Source organism: Aspergillus alliaceus (assembly GCF_009176365.1).
Source record: "Aspergillus alliaceus strain CBS 536.65 unplaced genomic scaffold BDW43scaffold_4, whole genome shotgun sequence".
Lineage (NCBI taxonomy): Eukaryota > Fungi > Ascomycota > Eurotiomycetes > Eurotiales > Aspergillaceae > Aspergillus > Aspergillus alliaceus.
Genome location: NW_022474687.1, coordinates 610,806 through 628,601, shown reverse-complemented (window position 1 = coordinate 628,601; position 17,796 = coordinate 610,806). Strand labels below are relative to the sequence as shown.

At 48.1% G+C, this 17,796-nt stretch overlaps 7 protein-coding genes across 7 annotated transcripts; 3 read left to right on the top strand and 4 right to left on the bottom strand.

The window, feature by feature from the left end:
- Nucleotides 1-1,223: 1,223 nt before the first annotated feature.
- aclA (putative ATP citrate lyase subunit (Acl)) lies at nt 1,224-3,410 on the bottom strand. The gene is made up of 2 exons (XM_032040496.1): nt 2,638-3,410; nt 1,224-2,577 (listed from the first exon to the last, which is right to left on the bottom strand). Exons 1-2 carry the CDS (start codon nt 3,076-3,078, stop codon nt 1,564-1,566), a joined length of 1,455 nt encoding a protein of 484 aa, XP_031904929.1. The 5' UTR covers nt 3,079-3,410; the 3' UTR covers nt 1,224-1,563.
- Nucleotides 3,411-5,076: 1,666 nt separating this feature from the next.
- Nucleotides 5,077-8,211, top strand: BDW43DRAFT_263022 (putative ATP citrate lyase, subunit 1). The gene is made up of 5 exons (XM_032040495.1): nt 5,077-5,474; nt 5,554-5,709; nt 5,764-6,070; nt 6,122-7,217; nt 7,278-8,211. Exons 2-5 carry the CDS (start codon nt 5,570-5,572, stop codon nt 7,703-7,705), a joined length of 1,971 nt encoding a protein of 656 aa, XP_031904928.1. The 5' UTR covers nt 5,077-5,474; nt 5,554-5,569; the 3' UTR covers nt 7,706-8,211.
- Nucleotides 8,211-10,904, bottom strand: BDW43DRAFT_263020 (uncharacterized protein). Its single transcript, XM_032040494.1, has 5 exons — nt 10,722-10,904; nt 9,869-10,667; nt 9,360-9,795; nt 9,014-9,299; nt 8,211-8,935 (listed from the first exon to the last, which is right to left on the bottom strand). The coding sequence occupies exons 1-5, from the start codon at nt 10,842-10,844 to the stop codon at nt 8,384-8,386; spliced, it is 2,196 nt and encodes a 731-aa protein (XP_031904927.1). The 5' UTR covers nt 10,845-10,904; the 3' UTR covers nt 8,211-8,383.
- Nucleotides 10,905-11,054: 150 nt separating this feature from the next.
- BDW43DRAFT_321194 (putative MFS transporter) lies at nt 11,055-12,897 on the bottom strand (the record flags this gene model as incomplete). Its single annotated transcript, XM_032049285.1, has 3 exons — nt 11,055-11,632; nt 11,731-11,986; nt 12,066-12,897. The coding sequence occupies 3 exons, from the start codon at nt 12,895-12,897 to the stop codon at nt 11,086-11,088; spliced, it is 1,635 nt and encodes a 544-aa protein (XP_031904926.1). The 3' UTR covers nt 11,055-11,085.
- Nucleotides 12,898-14,098: 1,201 nt separating this feature from the next.
- BDW43DRAFT_263017 (Rpp14/Pop5 family protein) lies at nt 14,099-15,118 on the top strand. The gene is made up of 2 exons (XM_032040493.1): nt 14,099-14,571; nt 14,676-15,118. Exons 1-2 carry the CDS (start codon nt 14,328-14,330, stop codon nt 15,044-15,046), a joined length of 615 nt encoding a protein of 204 aa, XP_031904925.1. The 5' UTR covers nt 14,099-14,327; the 3' UTR covers nt 15,047-15,118.
- Nucleotides 15,119-15,149: 31 nt separating this feature from the next.
- BDW43DRAFT_306784 (GTPase GPN2) lies at nt 15,150-16,334 on the bottom strand (the record flags this gene model as incomplete). The annotated part of the gene is made up of 3 exons (XM_032046102.1): nt 15,150-15,818; nt 15,883-15,983; nt 16,046-16,334. The coding sequence occupies 3 exons, from the start codon at nt 16,332-16,334 to the stop codon at nt 15,150-15,152; spliced, it is 1,059 nt and encodes a 352-aa protein (XP_031904924.1).
- Nucleotides 16,335-16,561: 227 nt separating this feature from the next.
- On the top strand, nt 16,562-17,759 carry BDW43DRAFT_306783 (WD40 repeat domain-containing protein; the record flags this gene model as incomplete). The annotated part of the gene is made up of 3 exons (XM_032046101.1): nt 16,562-16,571; nt 16,625-16,880; nt 16,961-17,759. 3 exons carry the CDS (start codon nt 16,562-16,564, stop codon nt 17,757-17,759), a joined length of 1,065 nt encoding a protein of 354 aa, XP_031904923.1.
- Nucleotides 17,760-17,796: the final 37 nt, after the last annotated feature.

Here is a 17,796-nt window from a genome sequence, read left to right as displayed (position 1 = left end):
TGGCCCTCTACGAATAACCGTGGCTCATTGGATCGGGAGAACCAAGAATTACCACCTCATGGCCAGACAGGCAATGGTCCGCCAGGAACGAGAACCTTCTTCAATAGCACAATAATATAGATATGTCACAGGCGCTAGCATAACGCAAATATAGCTGCCGCAGGTGTTTCTTTTTCTCTACATATCCTGTTTCTCCTTTCTCTGCTGCTCATTCCATTGTCGTTATCCTGTTGTACGCCGGTACTATAAAAACTGGTAATTGAAGCATTATATACACACAATATATCACCTCGGGCATTAAACAAGATCAGGATTGTTTTCAAATTAGTCTGACAAGTTAAAAACAAAGTAAAATAGACACCAGCATCTCAAAGGAAGATAAATATATTTAGTACGAAATAAGCAATATCCTGCGGTGCTGGCATAAATAATGCCAATTTAACCGACTTTATAAGCCAAAGCCCTTCCATCCGTCCGATACAATTTAAACTATATGCCCACTTAGAGTATCCACATCACCCAAAGCCATAGCTTTTTTAATATTCACTTTATACAAAATATACCTTACACAACCTAGAAGCCAAGGAAATCACAAAAAATAATCAAGCCCAGTAACGCTATCACAAGCACTATCCCGTAACCATATATATCTCTTCCCACGATACAGTACCTACCCCATACACAATCATTCACAACTTACAAGCCCTAATATAAAAACCACAACCACAGCCAAAACAACCCAGCCCAAAAAAAGAAAAATAAAAAGGAAAAAAGTAAGAAAGGAAAAGAAAGCTAAGAACAAAACTCAATCCACATCTGCAAAGGCCCGTCCCGTCCGGACCATGCCATCCCATCCCATTTCAAGCCCTTACCACCAAGATTGTGGTTCTCCCTCCGTCCACCCGGGACGACCCCATCTCGGACGTGCGGAAGTTACGTTACCTCACCACTGACCTGACACCTTGCAGAGCTTAACCCATGAGTTTATTTTAATTCTTGCATGGTGGGTAATGAATAATCTGGGGTCTTGAGGTTATTTGTTAGTGTGTAATTTTGAGTAGTTTATTTTGAGGTCTGTTTGGGATTACCGTATTTTCTGTGTATTTATGGTGTATTGGGGTTACGAATTTATATACATGTACATCACTTTTCTTGTTCTGGTTGATATTTGTTTTGATGATGGGTATAGAATTACCTACATTGGGCTTCTGTTCCATTGGGTGGCTAGTTCTATTTCCATACTGGCTTTATGTAGGGTATTTACTGTGAGGGATTTTTGTAACGTCGATAATCGTGTCTTATTAACGTCTAACATCGCAGAATCATGTATCTCATGTCCTGCAAGACCAAGTCTAAACTTCAACTTCATACACTGGATATTCCGTCTCCTGGACCCGATCACCGGATCTAGGTTTTGTCCAACTGCTCGCTCTTTGCCCATAGGAGGAAAAAAAAAGATATAAATGAAATGAAACCATATCATGCCATGCGTTCAGAAACGAAATGCACACGTAAGATTAAATTAAGTAGAATCAAAGGAAAATATGAAAGGGGAAAAATTCTTTAAGCCGCGAACTCCTTGATATCAGTCTTCTTGCCCAGAAGAGCAAGAGGGACGATACCACTGACGTGCATCTCGGGACCGTAGACGTGCATGTCAAGGCCCAGCTCGTTACCGACGGACTTGATGTTCCGGAGACCCTCCTGGTAGTTAGGACCAGCACGACGGACCCAGATTTGGACCTTGTGGTCGTTCAGGACAGGGGCAACCTCACGCAGGGCACGGATGACGCCCTTGAAGGTCGAGGCGACATTGGTGAAGTTGGCAATACCACCACCGATGAAGAGAACCTTGCCGTCAGGGTGGGTAGGGGCACGCAGCATCAGGTCGAGGACGGTATGAGCGTAATTGTAGGTCTGAGTCTCGGTGGGAGCACCGGAGTACTCACCGTAGTTGGCGAGCTCACTGACGAAGCCAGCTGAGGCAATGGCATCGGCATACACGACGGAGGCACCACCACCAGCAACGAGGGTCCAGATACGGCCCTTGGGGTTGAGGACAGTGAGCTTGAGGGAGGCACCGGTCTTGGCATCCAACTCAGAGATGAACTTCTCCTCCTTGCTCAGCTCACGACCGAAAGGAGCAGGGAACTCCATGGGGGGACCAGCGTCAATGTTGACCTTGCCCTCCTGGGGAGCGACGGCCAGACCCAGGTTAGTAGGGCTGCGAGCAATAGCCCACTTGGTACCGCACTCAAACTCAGCGGTCTGGTCCAGCTTGGCAGCCAGATCCAGGAAGTGAACGTCAGCGGAAGTGGCATCAGCGTTGGGGATGACCACGAGAGGGTTGATCTCAAGGTAGGTGAACTGGCAGTCGACATAGACGGCGTAGAGGCGGGAGATGAAGTCCACAAGCACGTTGTGAACACCGCTGGGCACCTTCTTCAGGAGAGTAGCGGCAATCTCCTCGTTTGAGGGATAGTTCTTCAGATTGACGGGAATAAGCAGTTTCTCGGCCTTGGCGTCAACATCACCAACATCGACACCACCCTCGTGGGTGAAGAGGATCCAGTCACCCTTGTCAATTGTTAGCTGATTATTCTTCCCGTCACATGTGGATATCGTGGTGTTCCTTACCTCACGCACGGAGTGGATGTTGATGTAGTACTCAGTTTCCTGAGGGTGAGGAACGAAAGGCTCAACCAGGAACTGACGGAGAACGCCAGTGACGGTCTCAACCTGGACGTCCTTGGTGGCGCGAGCCTCAATCCATTCCCTGGCTTCAGCCCAGGTCTTGTTCAGAGCCAGCAAACCGCTCTTGCCACGTCTCTTGATCAATTGATCGGGCTTAGCAACGAACTTAGCACCGGAGGCCAACAACCACGGGTAGGTCACTTCGGCCTGGTCGAGGACATCCTTGACGGCACGGTCTTCAGGGAAGTAGAGAGAGGCGAGACGAGGGGGAGGGTTGTGGGTGGAAGAGGGAGGAAGAGGAGTCGGCTTGATGACGGGAGCACGAGTGAGGTGGTAGTTAAGGATGGCCTTGCCATCAGCTTCGAGAATCGACTTGGCGGACATATTGGAGGGGTAGAGGTCTAGAGAGAGATATCGAGGAGAGGATCAAGAGGGGTGTGAGAACTAATTGACTGAGTAGTATAATGGGGGGGTAATGAGAGTGTTAAGAGTAAGGGAAGTCAACCCCAGATTAAGAGATAGAGGTGTGGGAAGTATGTGAGGATAGATTGGAGTTGAGAGAGGGAAAAGTGAGGAAAGAAGAAAACAAAATAAGTTGTTTCTAGCTTGGCAAAATTTACCAAAGGAGTATTGGACGTATAGGAGAACGGTTTCAAATTGGGGGAGGGGTCGGGGGCAGTAAAAAAAAAAGAAGTTGATGAGTACGTCGGGTTCGGCGATGATAATAATTTCAATTACTGTTCTTGATGACTTTTGGGAGGGGAGGGGGGGATTTTTTTTGCTTCGACTTGTACTGTACTCTGTCCCTCCATACCATACTGGTACGGGAATACAAAAACACCCCAAACCAGGCCGAGCTCGGGAGGGGCGCTACTATTCGGGGTTTAGTGTTGTTGAGATATGGTGGGGATTCGCAGTGGCAGTGGATCCCACTTCGACCCACCGTGTCAAGCGGCCTTAATTCCTACGGGTTGGGAGCTCAGCTTTCCACTCCGTTGGGGTTCTTCGGGAAGGGGGTATCTAATATTTAGCACTCAGTATCTGCCCTACGCTGTAGCCTCAATACTGTACGGCCTGATGAATGCCACCTTCTGGCGCCCTTCGGACGGATTCCTTCCGGAAATCGCTCTTCCTTGTGCTCTATCTGTAATTTTATTTTTAGTTTCTTATTTCACCCGGGTTTTGTTGGGTCTGAGAGGTTTTGTTGGTGACCGTCAGGACTCGGGACTTTGATAGCATGTACAGAGTACACGTGGACTACTATCTAGATCGGGGTAGGCCCGGGTACAGGGTACAGAGGGGATCTACCTGTTACTATCGGTAGATCTCTACTGAAGAATATTGTTGCCTTACCATTTAGGCATTAGTCACCACCTACGATTGTCTTCTAGAATATTACCCGTCAGGCCGTTATCAAGTCACTCAGGCCCAGGTACTTTGTCATGAAGTCATAGATACTACAATTCCTGACTTCGGAGTAAAATGGAAGACTCGGTTCCAATGTGCCTTCAATTGCATGATTTTTAGTTTGGTCGGTGAGCACCATCGGATGCACTCACTATCCAGATAAACGAATCAAATCATCACTCATGTGCATACTTACGTATCAGGATGTGGGCGATGAGGTGTACTCGGGTCTACAGTGTACTCTGCATACTAGTGGGAAGGTAGAATTGGTACATTCCCGTGCCAACCGAAGGGAAAGAAAAATATATCAGATATTCATTGACCCCCCACCCCACCTTTTAGTCCCGACCAGATCATCTTACGGCATTTAGTGGCTTGGGCCTTAACTTTATGGAGTCCAGACTGCTTTCAGGATGGTGCGATTATCCTGTTCACTTACCCGTTTCACCATAGTCAGTATTGTATATACTGTGTACTTCAGATCACTGGGGTCAGTATTATGGATACCGTGTAGTTCGGGTCACCACTGGAGTCAGTCCAGTTTATACGGTGTACTTCAGATCACCGCCGGGCAAAAATACAAGACTTGAGTTTTGTTGAGCAAGCACCGATCAAACCCAATTCCTGCAGGTTACCTGGTCGTATCCTCCGCACTCCGTAGTACCCTGTAGTAACTGTACACCGTCACATACCAACCCTAGCTCTCTTCCTTCATACTGCCTGCTCAAAAATAGGAGTTTATTGTAACTGCCCCGAGTCCCGGTCAACTAGGATTCGATTCCTAATAGATAAGGGACTCCCATGTGGAGCATTATAACGAGGCCAAAATCTCACTCGAGTCCCATATCCTCCGAAACCCGAACCATAGCCTCAGGCCATTTTCCCAACTGGTTCCGCAGAGCATCCGCCGTTTCCTCAGGACCGTACGGTATTGAGCCATACCGCCCACCCATACCATTACCTGGCTGATACATACAAACCGTACAGCGTACATGCCTCTGAACTCCGTGCTTTTTCTTCCTGTACTTCACCTCAAAATTATTATTAGCAGCTCCATAATTTCTTTACTCCGTACCAATCCCCAATCTTAACCCGATATCGTTCCCCTCTGTTGTTTTTTTTCTCTTCTCCCTCTCCGTCTTAATTCATCGATTAATCCACTTCACTTCATTTCTCCCCCTCCAATTCCAATTTCTCCATCCTCCTTCCTTGGTTATCGTCCTTATCCTTCTCCCCCATCCATCCTCTTTCTACCTTCCCAAGTTCGCGATTACTTGTTGCGACTTGCTCTCTATATCATTTAACTCCCCTACATATCCTCCTAATAATCTTGTTTTCCTTTGATTGTTTTACATTCGGAGCTCTGTTGACAGGTATGCTTCCTCATCGGCTCGGTGACTGATATCATACCGTTCCCATTGACACTTGGCTAACAAATCATCCGTTTGACAGAGTTATAGCCATCATCATGTCTTCTACTGCTCCTCTGGTCAACACCGCCAATGGCGGCTCTGCCAACGACAACATCACTCGTTTCGCTCCCCCCAGCCGTGTGCTCTCTCCCTACACCCACACCCTCTTCCACAACAAGACAAGATGTTTCGTATAGTGAGTGCTCCTGTCCTCTGGGGAGTCTAGGCGGGGAATTGACCAATGTAATAGTGGTATGCAGCCCAAGGCCGTGCAGGGCATGCTCGACTTCGACTTCATCTGCAAGCGCAGCACCCCCTCAGTCGCCGGTATCATCTACACTTTCGGTGGCCAGTTCGTGAGCAAGATGTACTGGGGTACTAGCGAGACCCTCCTCCCTGTCTACCAGGACGTTTCCAAGGCCATGGCCAAGCACCCCGATGTTGATACCGTTGTGAACTTCGCCTCTTCTCGTTCCGTCTACAGCTCTACCATGGAGTTGATGAACTGCCCCCAGATTAAGTCCATCGCCATCATTGCCGAGGGTGTCCCCGAGAGAGTAGGTCTTCCGTCCACCACCCAGTTGGACTTCAACTAACCGCCTCGATAGCGCGCTCGTGAGATCCTGGTTGCTGCCAAGGAGAAGGGCATCACTATCATTGGCCCCGCTACCGTTGGAGGTATTAAGCCTGGTGCTTTCAAGATTGGTAACACTGGTGGTATGATGGACAACATTGTGGCCTCCAAGCTCTACCGTAGTGGCTCCGTTGGCTATGTCTCCAAGTCTGGTGGTATGTCCAACGAATTGAACAACATCGTTTCTCAGAACACCGATGGTGTCTATGAGGGTGTTGCCATTGGTGGTGATCGTTACCCTGGTACCACTTTCATCGACCACTTGCTCCGTTATCAGAACGAGCCCGACTGCAAGATCCTTCTCTTGCTCGGTGAAGTTGGTGGTGTTGAGGAGTACCGTGTCATTGAGGCCGTCAAGAACGGCACCATCACCAAGCCCATCGTTGCCTGGGCCATCGGTACCTGCGCCAGCATGTTCAAGACCGAGGTTCAGTTCGGTCATGCCGGTGCTTCGGCCAACTCCGACCTGGAAACCGCTGTTGCCAAGAACAAGGCCATGAAGGAGGCTGGTATCTACGTCCCCGACACCTTCGAGGACCTGCCCCAGGTGCTCAAGCAGGTCTACGACGCCGAGGTCAGCAAGGGCAGCATCAAGCCCCAGCCCGAGCCCGTTCCCCCCAAGATCCCTATCGACTACTCCTGGGCCCAGGAGCTTGGTCTCGTCCGTAAGCCCGCTGCCTTCATCTCCACTATCTCCGACGACCGTGGCCAGGAGCTCCTCTACGCTGGTATGCCCATCTCGGATGTCTTCAAGGAGGACATTGGTATCGGTGGTGTCATGTCACTTCTCTGGTTCCGCCGCCGCCTTCCCACCTACGCCAGCAAGTTCTTGGAGATGGTTCTAATGCTTACCGCTGATCACGGTCCTGCCGTGTCTGGCGCTATGAACACCATCATTACTACTCGTGCCGGCAAGGATCTGATCAGTGCCCTCGTCTCTGGTCTTTTGACCATTGGATCTCGTTTCGGTGGTGCCCTTGACGGTGCTGCCGAGGAGTTCACCAAGGCTTTCGACAAGGGTCTTAGCCCCCGTGACTTCGTCGACACCATGAGGAAGGAGAACAAGCTCAGTATGTCCCCTGACCCTACTTTATATGCCCAAGTGAGAACAGCTGACTAACCGTACATAGTTCCCGGTATCGGTCACCGTGTCAAGTCCCGTAACAACCCCGATCTTCGTGTTGAGCTGGTCAAGGAGTTCGTCAAGAAGCACTTCCCTAGCACCAAGCTGCTTGACTACGCCATTGCCGTCGAGACCGTCACCACCTCCAAGAAGGACAACCTGATCCTGAACGTCGACGGTTGTGTCGCTGTCTGCTTCGTTGACCTCATGCGCAACTGCGGTGCCTTCTCTCCCGAGGAAGTCGAGGACTACATGAAGATGGGTGTCCTCAACGGTCTCTTCGTCTTGGGTCGCAGTATCGGTCTGATTGCCCACTACCTCGACCAGAAGCGCCTACGTACTGGTCTCTACAGACACCCTTGGGACGACATCACCTACTTGCTCCCTGCCCTGCAGAAAGGCGGCTCCGAAGGCCGTGTCGAGGTCAACTTCTAATCTATTATATATTTTTATTAATTTCTTACCTTTCCATTTTACATTTTTTTTTTTTACACTCGCGGAAGTGGCCAGTGTGGGATACTGGTAATCTCATAAAATCCCGTCATGTTCTTGACGTTGGAGTTATGATGGCTTGCGTTGCATTGTTTTCGATTCTTATATCATTTTATTTCACCTTATATTCTGTAGTGCGCACATGTGGTATGAGTAGCTGATAGGGTTGATGAATTCTATGCAAGGGCAGTACCTGTTTTAGAAGAGTTAGAATTACGACAGCCTGACTGTGACAATCCAATGGGTTATAATTTCAATGATATTTCACAAAATTTTGGTTCATTACCTACGAATCCACTAGAACTAAGACTATATGAAGCAATATTGCTGGCCTGTGTATCCCATACCAATTAGCAGCTAGCCAGTGAGCAAGTGAACTCGAATGAGATGAGTACACTGCGTGTAGAAGTCACAGTCCACAGAGCTATCGTTAATAATATCACCCTAACGGAGACATCCCTCGACCTTATTAAAAAAGTGTCACTATAAGAAGTTACACATATATCGCTTCCAAGACCCGTGGCATAGTCCCCTGTACGACCTCTACTAACGCAAACAATAGAAAAATGAGTCTTCTAACCGATCTTCTTATTCCCACCCGCTAATTTACAACCAATCGGTTCACCTCTCAGAAAACAAAGGCCACCCCTCTCCCAAGGGCTGACCATCCCAAGAAATCCCATCCAACCAGTTCGGAAATTCCTCGCAAGAAAGAAATCCGGAAAACTCCTGCGAGAAGAACCCTGCGTCAACGCTGTCGCAGCTAACATTAAACCCGGTATTCAGACTCTGGCTCTGCGGAGGAGCCGCTACCTGAGACAGTTGCGGTTCCGAATTATCGACGGTACAAGATACTGCTGCGTTCTTAGATAGTCTGCTAGACTGGGCTGAGGGATCGGTATGCGTCTCTTCGTGTTCTGTAGGTGGTACCTGGGCATCTGGTGGGAGTAAGGCGTCATCGAGCAGTTTGCTGATGAGCGCGTTGATCACCAGACAGGTTCTGTACTCTGGTTTGTTTGGGACGATGGAGTTCTCGAGCCAGGAGACTAGGACGCTTAGTTCACGGATGATCTTGGGACGGCTGACGGTGGCTGGGAAGGGGGTTCCTGCGGTGTTGCATCTGTGGAGTTCGGAGACTAGACTGCCTGCGCCGGGGAGGCCGTAGAATAGGAACTGTATGCCATTGGGAAAACGTTAATGAGTAATATGGAATGGAGGGGATTTGACTTATTGTTGGAGGGGTTGACTTACAACCCACATGTACCTCCCCTGTAAAGCTACTGTTTGTGCTTGTCGCCGTGCAAAGTCGGTCATTGCTGAGAGGAGTTTCATTGCTGTTTCGAGAAATGCTGCACGGCTACCTTCGTTTTGTCGGAGAAGTATTCGATGCAGCTGGTATCCGGTGTAGCAGTAGTCTAGATAGACAACTAAGCGGATCACGCAGCTGTGGTGATCGAGTCGCTTCCAGCAATCTGTGTCATAGTGATAATGCTGGGGAATGGCCGCCCAGGCCTTTTTGTACTGTTCGAATATGTCACTGCATCGAGATTTAGCTTGTCTGCGTGTTTATAGGAGGATTGGAACTGGAGGCTCGTACGGTAGATGGGTTTTGTCATCCGTTGTCGCATTCCCGAGTGATAGACGTAGGACTTTCTCTCGAATAATTGCCATACAACATCGGAGGCGGATTCCAGTGACAGGGCGTAGTGGCTTCACGGTAGTGGGATAATTGGTGTTCCATCCGTCACTATCAAGGTTATGCACAAGGGACTGACGCATACTTGTAGGACAGATTATTTCGTCGTCATCCAAATCAAGGGGAAGCATCAAGTCACAAAAGTACGAATCAACTAAAGGCGGTCTTCCTAGGTATGTTGCCAGGTTTTTGTCCCTGGTGAAGATGGCAGCAAACATTCTCTTTCGCGTTTCTGATAGAAAGAAAGGGATTCCATCCTGCTGTGAAGACTGTCGGTGGAGGCCCATGGCGAAAGCCTGCGATACTAGTTCACTGAAACATCGGTAGACGATGTTGCCTACTCGCAAAATTGGATCAGAAACAGAAAGGGAATCAACATTCTTAGAAACCAGGTGGAGTTGAGTGCGTACTGGTGTCGCCAAACAAGTTGGACGCTAGAACAACGGTTACATATCGCAACCAAATGGTGAGGTCATTTAGTTGGTTGTATTGCTCGCAGATTTCCATGCATATTTTGCTTGCTGCGAACATCTCCATAGCAAAGTCTCCGCTCTTGTATGGCTTCCCAGCTTCTGGATATGCGGAAGCTAGCCCTGACAACGCGAAAATGATACCTACAAATTCCCATCTAAGTGACGGACCTGAAAATGACCCGCAAAATTCCTCTACGGTGGTATTCACGGTGGACGTTTGTAGGCGCTTGCATGAATTCCGAGTCAGTTCCTCGAACAGTGTCTTTTCTTCGGCGCCACCTGTGCTGTTCTTCCATCGCTCAAGGTAGGATTGAGTCTTGGAAAGAGGGTCTAGAATCAATCCAGGTGGAATAATTAGGAATAGACCGCAACCATAATAGCGGATAACAAGGCTTCGATATTCCGAAGGGGATGAAAGGAGATTGAGCAGGTGTGAGTGTATATAAGACACTCGAATAGAGCAGAAATCCAAGGGAAGAGATAAGGTAGGAACGGCTGCCGAGTCTGCGGAGAACAACAGCTCAGGCACAGGGAAGACTGATGCAAAACTGGTGGAACCCAAGTATCCCGGATGCTGGTGGGGATTCTCATCATTACTCGTGGCTGGGCTTTGCTCTGGTATGACCTCGTGCGACGGACTCCGTGGTCTCGATGTGTTGTTCCTTTTCCTAGAAGGCTTTGGCCGAGTGCGAGCGTTTGTCCGCACTCGTGTTAGAGGAGCAGGGTGATAAAAGCACTTTGAATCCGAAGTCAGCCCAACGCAATAGAAAAGAACAGAACCAGAGCACACCTGGGATTCCATTCGTCGTGCCTGACATCTTTTGCAAGTCGGCCGATGATGGTCGCATCGGATCTTAGAAACCCTACAAGGCTCACAGGAGACCGGTTTGCCATTGCGTCGAAACATTATCATTCAATACTATACAGTGAGGGAGAAGCAGTAGTCGAGATGTTTTGTTCACGAACATTATCATTCAAAGAGGTGTCATTCATTCCGATACTTGGATGAGTTTCATTCCGATCCCGAGTTCCGATCCCAGTCTATTGATATGACTAAGTATAGTTATAGTGGGATAGCTGTTTTTAATCCCTACTTCACACTCTATAGTAAGTTTTGTCTCTTCTTTAGTCTAGTCGCATAGAAAACCTTCAAATTAAGCCCGACATTCATTCTCCTTATTGCGTGAACCCGTCTCTTCATCGGGCGTATGACGGTCCTCGTTCTGACCGACTTGTAGCTGCAATTGATCCCGAACATCTTTTGTCCGCAAGCCCTCATCGCGAACGAGGACACAGCTCAGCAGACAAAGCGCCATCAAGGGCACCTGGAAAATAAATACGCGATGAGAAGCATCCGCATAAGCATTCACAATTGCTGTCCACTCTCGCTCTGGAATACTAGATTGCGGCGGCAAAGTATATGTCGAGTAGGCCAAATATTTGTACTCTTCTGGCAGGCTGGCCTTCAGACCAGATTGTAGAATGGCCGCCGATACAGCAAGTCCACAGGCGCCCCCGAGGCAGCGGAAAAAGTTCCTGCCAGCGATAACAACAGCACGCTGGGCAAGCGAGACGTGGGTTTGAATAGCGACCATGCCAGGCTGGAAGGTAAAGCCAATACCCAGCCCAGTGACAACGAGGACTCCCGAAATAGTACCTCTGCTGGTGTGATTGTTAAATAACAAAGTGAGCGCTGCACCTCTACAATGTCCGGAGGGAGAGGGTTAACTGATCATCCGGAGGCCATGCGAAAATATCCTAAGATGTAATGTTTCCTTTGTGAGAGACTTGAGACTTACAGCGTCCAAAGAAAATAGCCAACCCACAGAACCTCTGCAAATCGCTTGACTCGGGACATGTACTGGCCCCCGGATATTGAAGCCAGTGATTGTGGTAGGACCATAGGTAAAATCATTGTTGCTGACACAAAGGGGGTCCACTGGCGAGCATTCTGGAAGTAAAGCGGCAGATAGTACAGGCGAGATTGATAACACGCGCCCAAAAGGAAGCTCTGCACTAGCAAGGTTGTGACTATTCGGTTCTTGAAGAACGATACTGCCAATTTCCGAAGCTGATTAGCTTCTATGCTATTATCAAAAAGATGTGGCAAAGGGATCATGGTAATGAAACGCACGAGGGAGCATTGGCAGAATGGCAACTTTCCATTCAATAAAAACGAATAACACCAGCAGAATTCCACCCACAGCTAACATGCCGATGACCATGGGTGAGTCCCAGGCGAAGTAATTGCCGCCCCCCGAAACTGGTATTAAAAGAAAAATAGTTCCCAGAGACGATGTCAAAGCCCCAATGTAGTCAATCAATCCCAAGGCTTTCCAGATATCTTCTCTCGTCATTTTACTCGGGATTAAATAATATGCAACCACAGCTCCACAACCGGTGACCGGTGCAAGAAGGTAGAAGAATCCTCGCCAGCTTGACCTCTGTACGAATGCGGCCGCTATGAAAGGGCCGGTAGCGTTTGCTAGCCCGATCATAGAACCCAGGATTCCTTGGTATTTGCCACGATTCTCGAGGGTCACGATATCAGAGACGATGATCGATGTCAAAGAAAGGACACCGCCACCTGCGAGGCCGGCAAAGCCACGAAAGATATAGAACATCATCGCATTTTGTGCAAACCCGCAAAGAAGATCGGAGAGGCAAAGCACAACTAGCGCAGAGATATAAACCGCTTTGCGGCTAAATATATCCGAGAGTCGGCCATACAAGGCTGAAAACATTGTGCTGCCAATTAACGACGATGTTCCGGCCCAGGTAATTGTGTTTTCAGCATCAAGCTCTCTGCCAATCGTAGGGAGAGCTACTCCAACAGCATTCTGGTCAATGAGGACAATTAGGAGCGAGCCTGAAAGGACGCACAGAACGAGGATCAATTGCCTAAATGGAAGTATGTTGCTTTGATCATGCAAGGCCTCTTCGGCATCATTTTGGCGTCGACCCATTTCTAGAGATGTGTGTTTGCAAGATAATCGAATCTCTCAGTGGAATTCTGATAGACTAAAATATAGCATACGAAAACTAATGAACAGTAAAGGTAAGCTAGTTTATATAGTACTCAAAGAAACTGGTGATTGTCTCCTCGGAATGGATAGCATAGTTAGAAACTGGAAGGCAATATACCACGCAGTAGAATTGCCTGAAATAGTTATGTACAACAGCGGTATTACTGAAGACTGATTATTTATATGTGTAGCTTTTATAAATCTATAATAGATGCTCTGAATGCCACTTTGAGCTGCTATAACAGGTTATCTTAACCAAGGTATTTGATGTCCCGCAGCATTGTCCTCGGTATCGGAGGACTTTCGTATCAAAAGCTTGATAAAATATTTAAAAATACACTCATTGAAGATATAAACGTATGTAATTATTGATTTATTATGCTCACAATTACATGTCTTCAATACTGATGGCATTTCTGATTCCGATTCCAGTTTATCCCGATCCCGATGTGTGCAGAAAGGCAATAGAGCTCTAATAAACAGCCGGTAGATCCTCGGAAAATCGGTACTCGGCATGGAACGTATATCAAAATTGACTTTGCAGAAATCGGGAATAACAGACAAAAAAGCCTTTAGTGAAAAGAGATTGAGAATATAGTATCCTTGCCATTTATCACCCTCCCAAGTCCGTTCCGAAGAGCCACTTTGTTTGCCAGGTTTGATTCGCTGAATAAGCTCCAAATAATTCCTAGAGAGGCCACCTTCTAAGCTATAACTGTAAGCTGTTAACTCATTGGTAAGAAGAGGTAAAATTGAAACATAAAACTTTTATTTTCATATCAATCAGAGCTGCACAGACGGGAGCCTCTGTTGGACAAGAAAAGCGAAAACGTTACATCTTGTTAATTTGTTTAGTTAAACACATAGACAACCCTGATAATATGTTAATATAGGCTAATAAGTCTGAGCTAGAATCTTGAAAAGGATATTTAGGAAGAAGTACCAGTGATAGCATTGAGCACCTTTGCTATGATTCGATAGCCTATCAATCTATATACTCGGAGATATCAGTTCTTCCGAACTGCCCCCACCATATAATCGCCGTTTATAAAACTTTGGGGGCTTAATGAATCTAACCGCTAATAGGCAATGCTAACTTGGAGCTTCTGCAATCCTTGAATCGATAAAGCAATTTAGTCTGTTCACCTCCAACTTTTCAACTCACAGCCCACACCGCGTCATATATTCCACCCCGAGGACTAATAAACTTCTTTTCTCGAAGGGTACTGATCCATCACAAAACTAACAACCACCGAATCCTGAACCAACCCAATAACGCGCGAGGCCTATCCCGAAGAACTTCTTATAACTTTATAACCTCAATACGAAAAATAAAAAAAAAAGAGAAAATATAAACTAAGGCCCCCAAAATGGTCCGCGTCAAACACCGCTACCTCCTCATCGATATCCTCTACCCGGAACCCTCCTCATGGCCCTCAATAGCGCCCAAAAACGCACCACCACATACACAATCCCAACTACGGATCCACTCGCCCACATCCGACGCCCTAACACCGAGCCTACTCGCGAAGATGGTCCGCGAGGAAGTCGCGGAGATATTTGGTGATTGGGGCGTGGGGAGATTAGGTGGTGTAGGCGCTGGGGGTGTTAGTGGTACGTGAAAGCTTCCATTTCCATTTGATATCTTGTTTTTGTGGTCATTGAGTAAGGGTTTATGTGGATTGGGTGGAGTGTTAATTCTGCTGGCTGTTGAACAGTTAAGTATCTGTCGCCTGCGACTTCGACGGCTATTATTCGGTGTCCGCGCGCTTCGTTTCGGCTTGTTTGGACGGCGCTTACTTTTATGTCGAGGGTGCCGGAGTTTGGAGATAGGGGTCGGGCAAGGCGGGCGGATGTTACGTTGACGAGACCGTGTGTTTTTCGAGTTATTAGGGTGTCTGGGACGATTCGGAAGGCGGAGGAAGAGGCGATTCGAAGGGCTAGGAAGGAGATTATTCGGTTGAGAGGTGCGGAGGAGATTGGGGTGCTTGAGGGTTTGGTTGGTGGGTTGGAGGGAAGCTCTGCTGTTATGGAGGGTGTAATGGAAGATGAAGAGGACGCTGATATGGTGAGCGATGGGGAGGATTGATTGTCTACTATGATGGTGATGTTGCTGTTTGGGGGCGCTTTTTCTTGTTTTGATTCAGAGATACCCTATGATACATGTATAGTAGAAAATGATAAGATTCATGTCATGACTTTCGTATAACCTTCACCCCGCCATCTGGTATTGATCCTCTGCCAAGATCGTCATACTCGTCGTCCTCCCAGCCATGGCTAGGTCTGGAAGCCTTGGCCGTCTCAGCCGCTTGGTCTCGTAATTTTGCCTCCGCTTCCAACTCTTGCCTCTCCTGCTCATCGTACTCGTCTTTAGCATCTATCCAGCGTTCCTGCACATCCCGAACATCCATAGTTCCCAACCCGTCGCGCACAGCAACCTGCCAGATGGTATCATTTGCGCCCTCGGCAGGTCCAAACACATATCCGCTTGCCCTGTCGATCACCCGCAGTAGGTTCATCATGCTCTTCTTGTCCTCCACAGCTAGCGTTTCAAACCCGACAAGCCCAAAATCCTCGACAAGGTCTATAATGGCTTGGTTGAGAGCCCGGAACTTGGTATGCGAAAGCCGAGATGATTCTGCTTCTAGATGCGGCAGTAGGTAAGAGAGATCTTGTACCTCTGTGTAATATTCAAGATTGAAAGGGAGCGGGGCGTAGTTGGAAAGGTTATCGATTTTGGTGAGCACGTTGAGATGAGGTAGATCCATTTGGAGCATTGCGCGCAGGGAGAGGATGAGGGCGGATATGTACATAGACGGTAGTGTGAGGTTGTAGGAATCGATTAGGTGTATTACAATCAACTAAGCAACAGTCAGCGGCATGTATGTCGATAAGAATAAGGAACCGAATGGTCATGAAACTTACTCTATACCCCAACTTTTGGAGCTTAAAGAATATGTTCCGTAACGAGGAGTGGTGTGTGAAGATCTCAACTTGACCGGGGCAGTCAAATAAAACGTAGTCATCTAGCAACAAGGCGCAATCAGTATGCCAGCTCCAGCTTGCCGTAGCAGCATTGGCACCTTACCTCCGAGCTCCTTCAACCCCTCTTCTAACCAGTCAAAGTTCTCCTCAAGTTCTTCCAGCGCATACAAGATACCACCGTTTGGACCGAGATTATCTTCACTCATTACTTCCTCGAGCGTGACAAGATCGCGAACATCTAGGGCACACGGATATGACGTTTTATCATTTGCGGGGTCCAGATTCACAATCGAACATTTGCGGCCGATTGCCCCAAGAAACTGATGCATGCCATTGCAAAATGTCGACTTTCCCGCACCGGGAGGACCTATCACCAGCTGCGCAAATGGCATGATGACCCGGCTGTAAAATAGTAAAATAACGTGAGACACCCGTAACAGTATGTTTAGCAGACCGGCTGTGAGACTTTATCGATCACATTGATTGATAATGGCGGGGAGAATATTCCAGGGCGGTATTGTTTGGCAGAAAATGAGCTGAAGGACCGAAGCTTCGATGACGCTGGCTGATTAACAACTAACTGCCGTTGTCACTTCAATTAGAGTGATTTTGCGCAATCATGGCGTCGAGTAAGTAAATTCCCTGACAACGTACCTTGAAAGCTTGACTGATGAATTTCTAGATCAATTTATTGTTGCATCTCCACCGACAGATGCCATTTCCGCCTTGAAGTTCTCGCCCGACCCTAACTCGACACGAGTCGTCGTATCCTCCTGGGATAAGAATGTGTATCTTTACGAGCTGCGCGACGAAAATGGGAATGTAGGAGAAGGCAAGCTATTACAGAAATTCGAGCACCGTGCCCCGGTGCTCGATGTGTGTTTCGGCGCAACCGAGGACGAGATCTACACGGCCGGTCTTGATTGGGACGTCAGGAGGTGAGTCTAGCCGCGTCGTACCCTATACCCATAAGACATCGACTATATTGAGTCTGGAATGCAGTACTAATTATTTACAGGATTGACGTAGCAACATCAACCCAGACCGTGCTTAGCAGCCATGAAGCCGGCGTTCGAAGCGTCGTCTACAGCAAGGAACACCATCTGGTGATTTCCGCATCATGGGACTCCACATTACACGTACATCGCGCCGATGCGCCAGACTCCATACCCTCGATTATCCCTCTTCCCTCCAAGCCTTTCTCTACGTCTCTTACGGCTACAAAGCTGGTCGTCGCAATGGCCTCACGCGCTTTACATATCTACGACCTGAAGGCACTGTCTCTCCTTACGGCTCAGTTGGACGGTACTGCTCCGAATAAGGTCGAGGTTGAGCCATGGCAGCGCAGAGAGAGCAGCCTTAAGTTTATGACCCGGTGCGTGGCATGTATGCCTGACGATGCCGGTTACGCTTCTTCGAGCATTGAGGGTCGTGTCGCTGTCGAATGGTTCGATCCTTCTGCTGAATCACAAGCACGGAAATATGCTTTCAAGTGCCACAGACAAACGGCTGATGATGTCGATGTTGTATACCCCGTCAATACACTAGCGTTCCACCCTGTTCATGGAACCTTTGCATCTGGAGGTGGCGATGGTGTCGTTGCTCTTTGGGATGGTATTGCGAAGAGGAGAATTAGGCAGTACCAGAAGTATCCGTCCAGTGTTGCCGCTGTCGATTTCAGTGGTAATGGGAAGTATTTGGCGATCGCTATTAGCCCTGGGTTTGAGGATGGGAAAGAGGATGTTGTTGAGGGGGCGGTCAGGATCTACGTGCGCGAACTTGGTGAGACGGAGGCTAAGGGAAAGGGTGCCAAATAGAATTGAGTATTTATGAAAATCTAATTTTTACGACTAG

Bases quoted from the DNA above. Each gene is read 5' to 3' on its own strand.
- aclA (XM_032040496.1), bottom strand. From the start codon at position 3,078: ATGTCCGCCAAGTCGATTCTCGAAGCTGATGGCAAGGCCATCCTTAAC. The intron at 2,578-2,637 runs GTAAGGAACACC...ACAATTGACAAG, and splicing joins ACATCCACTCCGTGCGTGAG to GGTGACTGGATCCTCTTCAC.
- BDW43DRAFT_263017 (XM_032040493.1), top strand. From the start codon at position 14,328: ATGGTCCGCGTCAAACACCGCTACCTCCTCATCGATATCCTCTACCCG. The intron at 14,572-14,675 runs GTACGTGAAAGC...GCTGTTGAACAG, and splicing joins AGGCGCTGGGGGTGTTAGTG to TTAAGTATCTGTCGCCTGCG.
- BDW43DRAFT_263022 (XM_032040495.1), top strand. From the start codon at position 5,570: ATGTCTTCTACTGCTCCTCTGGTCAACACCGCCAATGGCGGCTCTGCC. The intron at 5,710-5,763 runs GTGAGTGCTCCT...CCAATGTAATAG, and splicing joins AAGACAAGATGTTTCGTATA to TGGTATGCAGCCCAAGGCCG. The intron at 7,218-7,277 runs GTATGTCCCCTG...AACCGTACATAG, and splicing joins GAGGAAGGAGAACAAGCTCA to TTCCCGGTATCGGTCACCGT.
- BDW43DRAFT_263020 (XM_032040494.1), bottom strand. From the start codon at position 10,844: ATGATAATGTTTCGACGCAATGGCAAACCGGTCTCCTGTGAGCCTTGT. The intron at 10,668-10,721 runs GTGTGCTCTGGT...TCGGATTCAAAG, and splicing joins CACGACGAATGGAATCCCAG to TGCTTTTATCACCCTGCTCC. The intron at 8,936-9,013 runs GTAAGTCAACCC...AATGGCATACAG, and splicing joins AGGGGAGGTACATGTGGGTT to TTCCTATTCTACGGCCTCCC.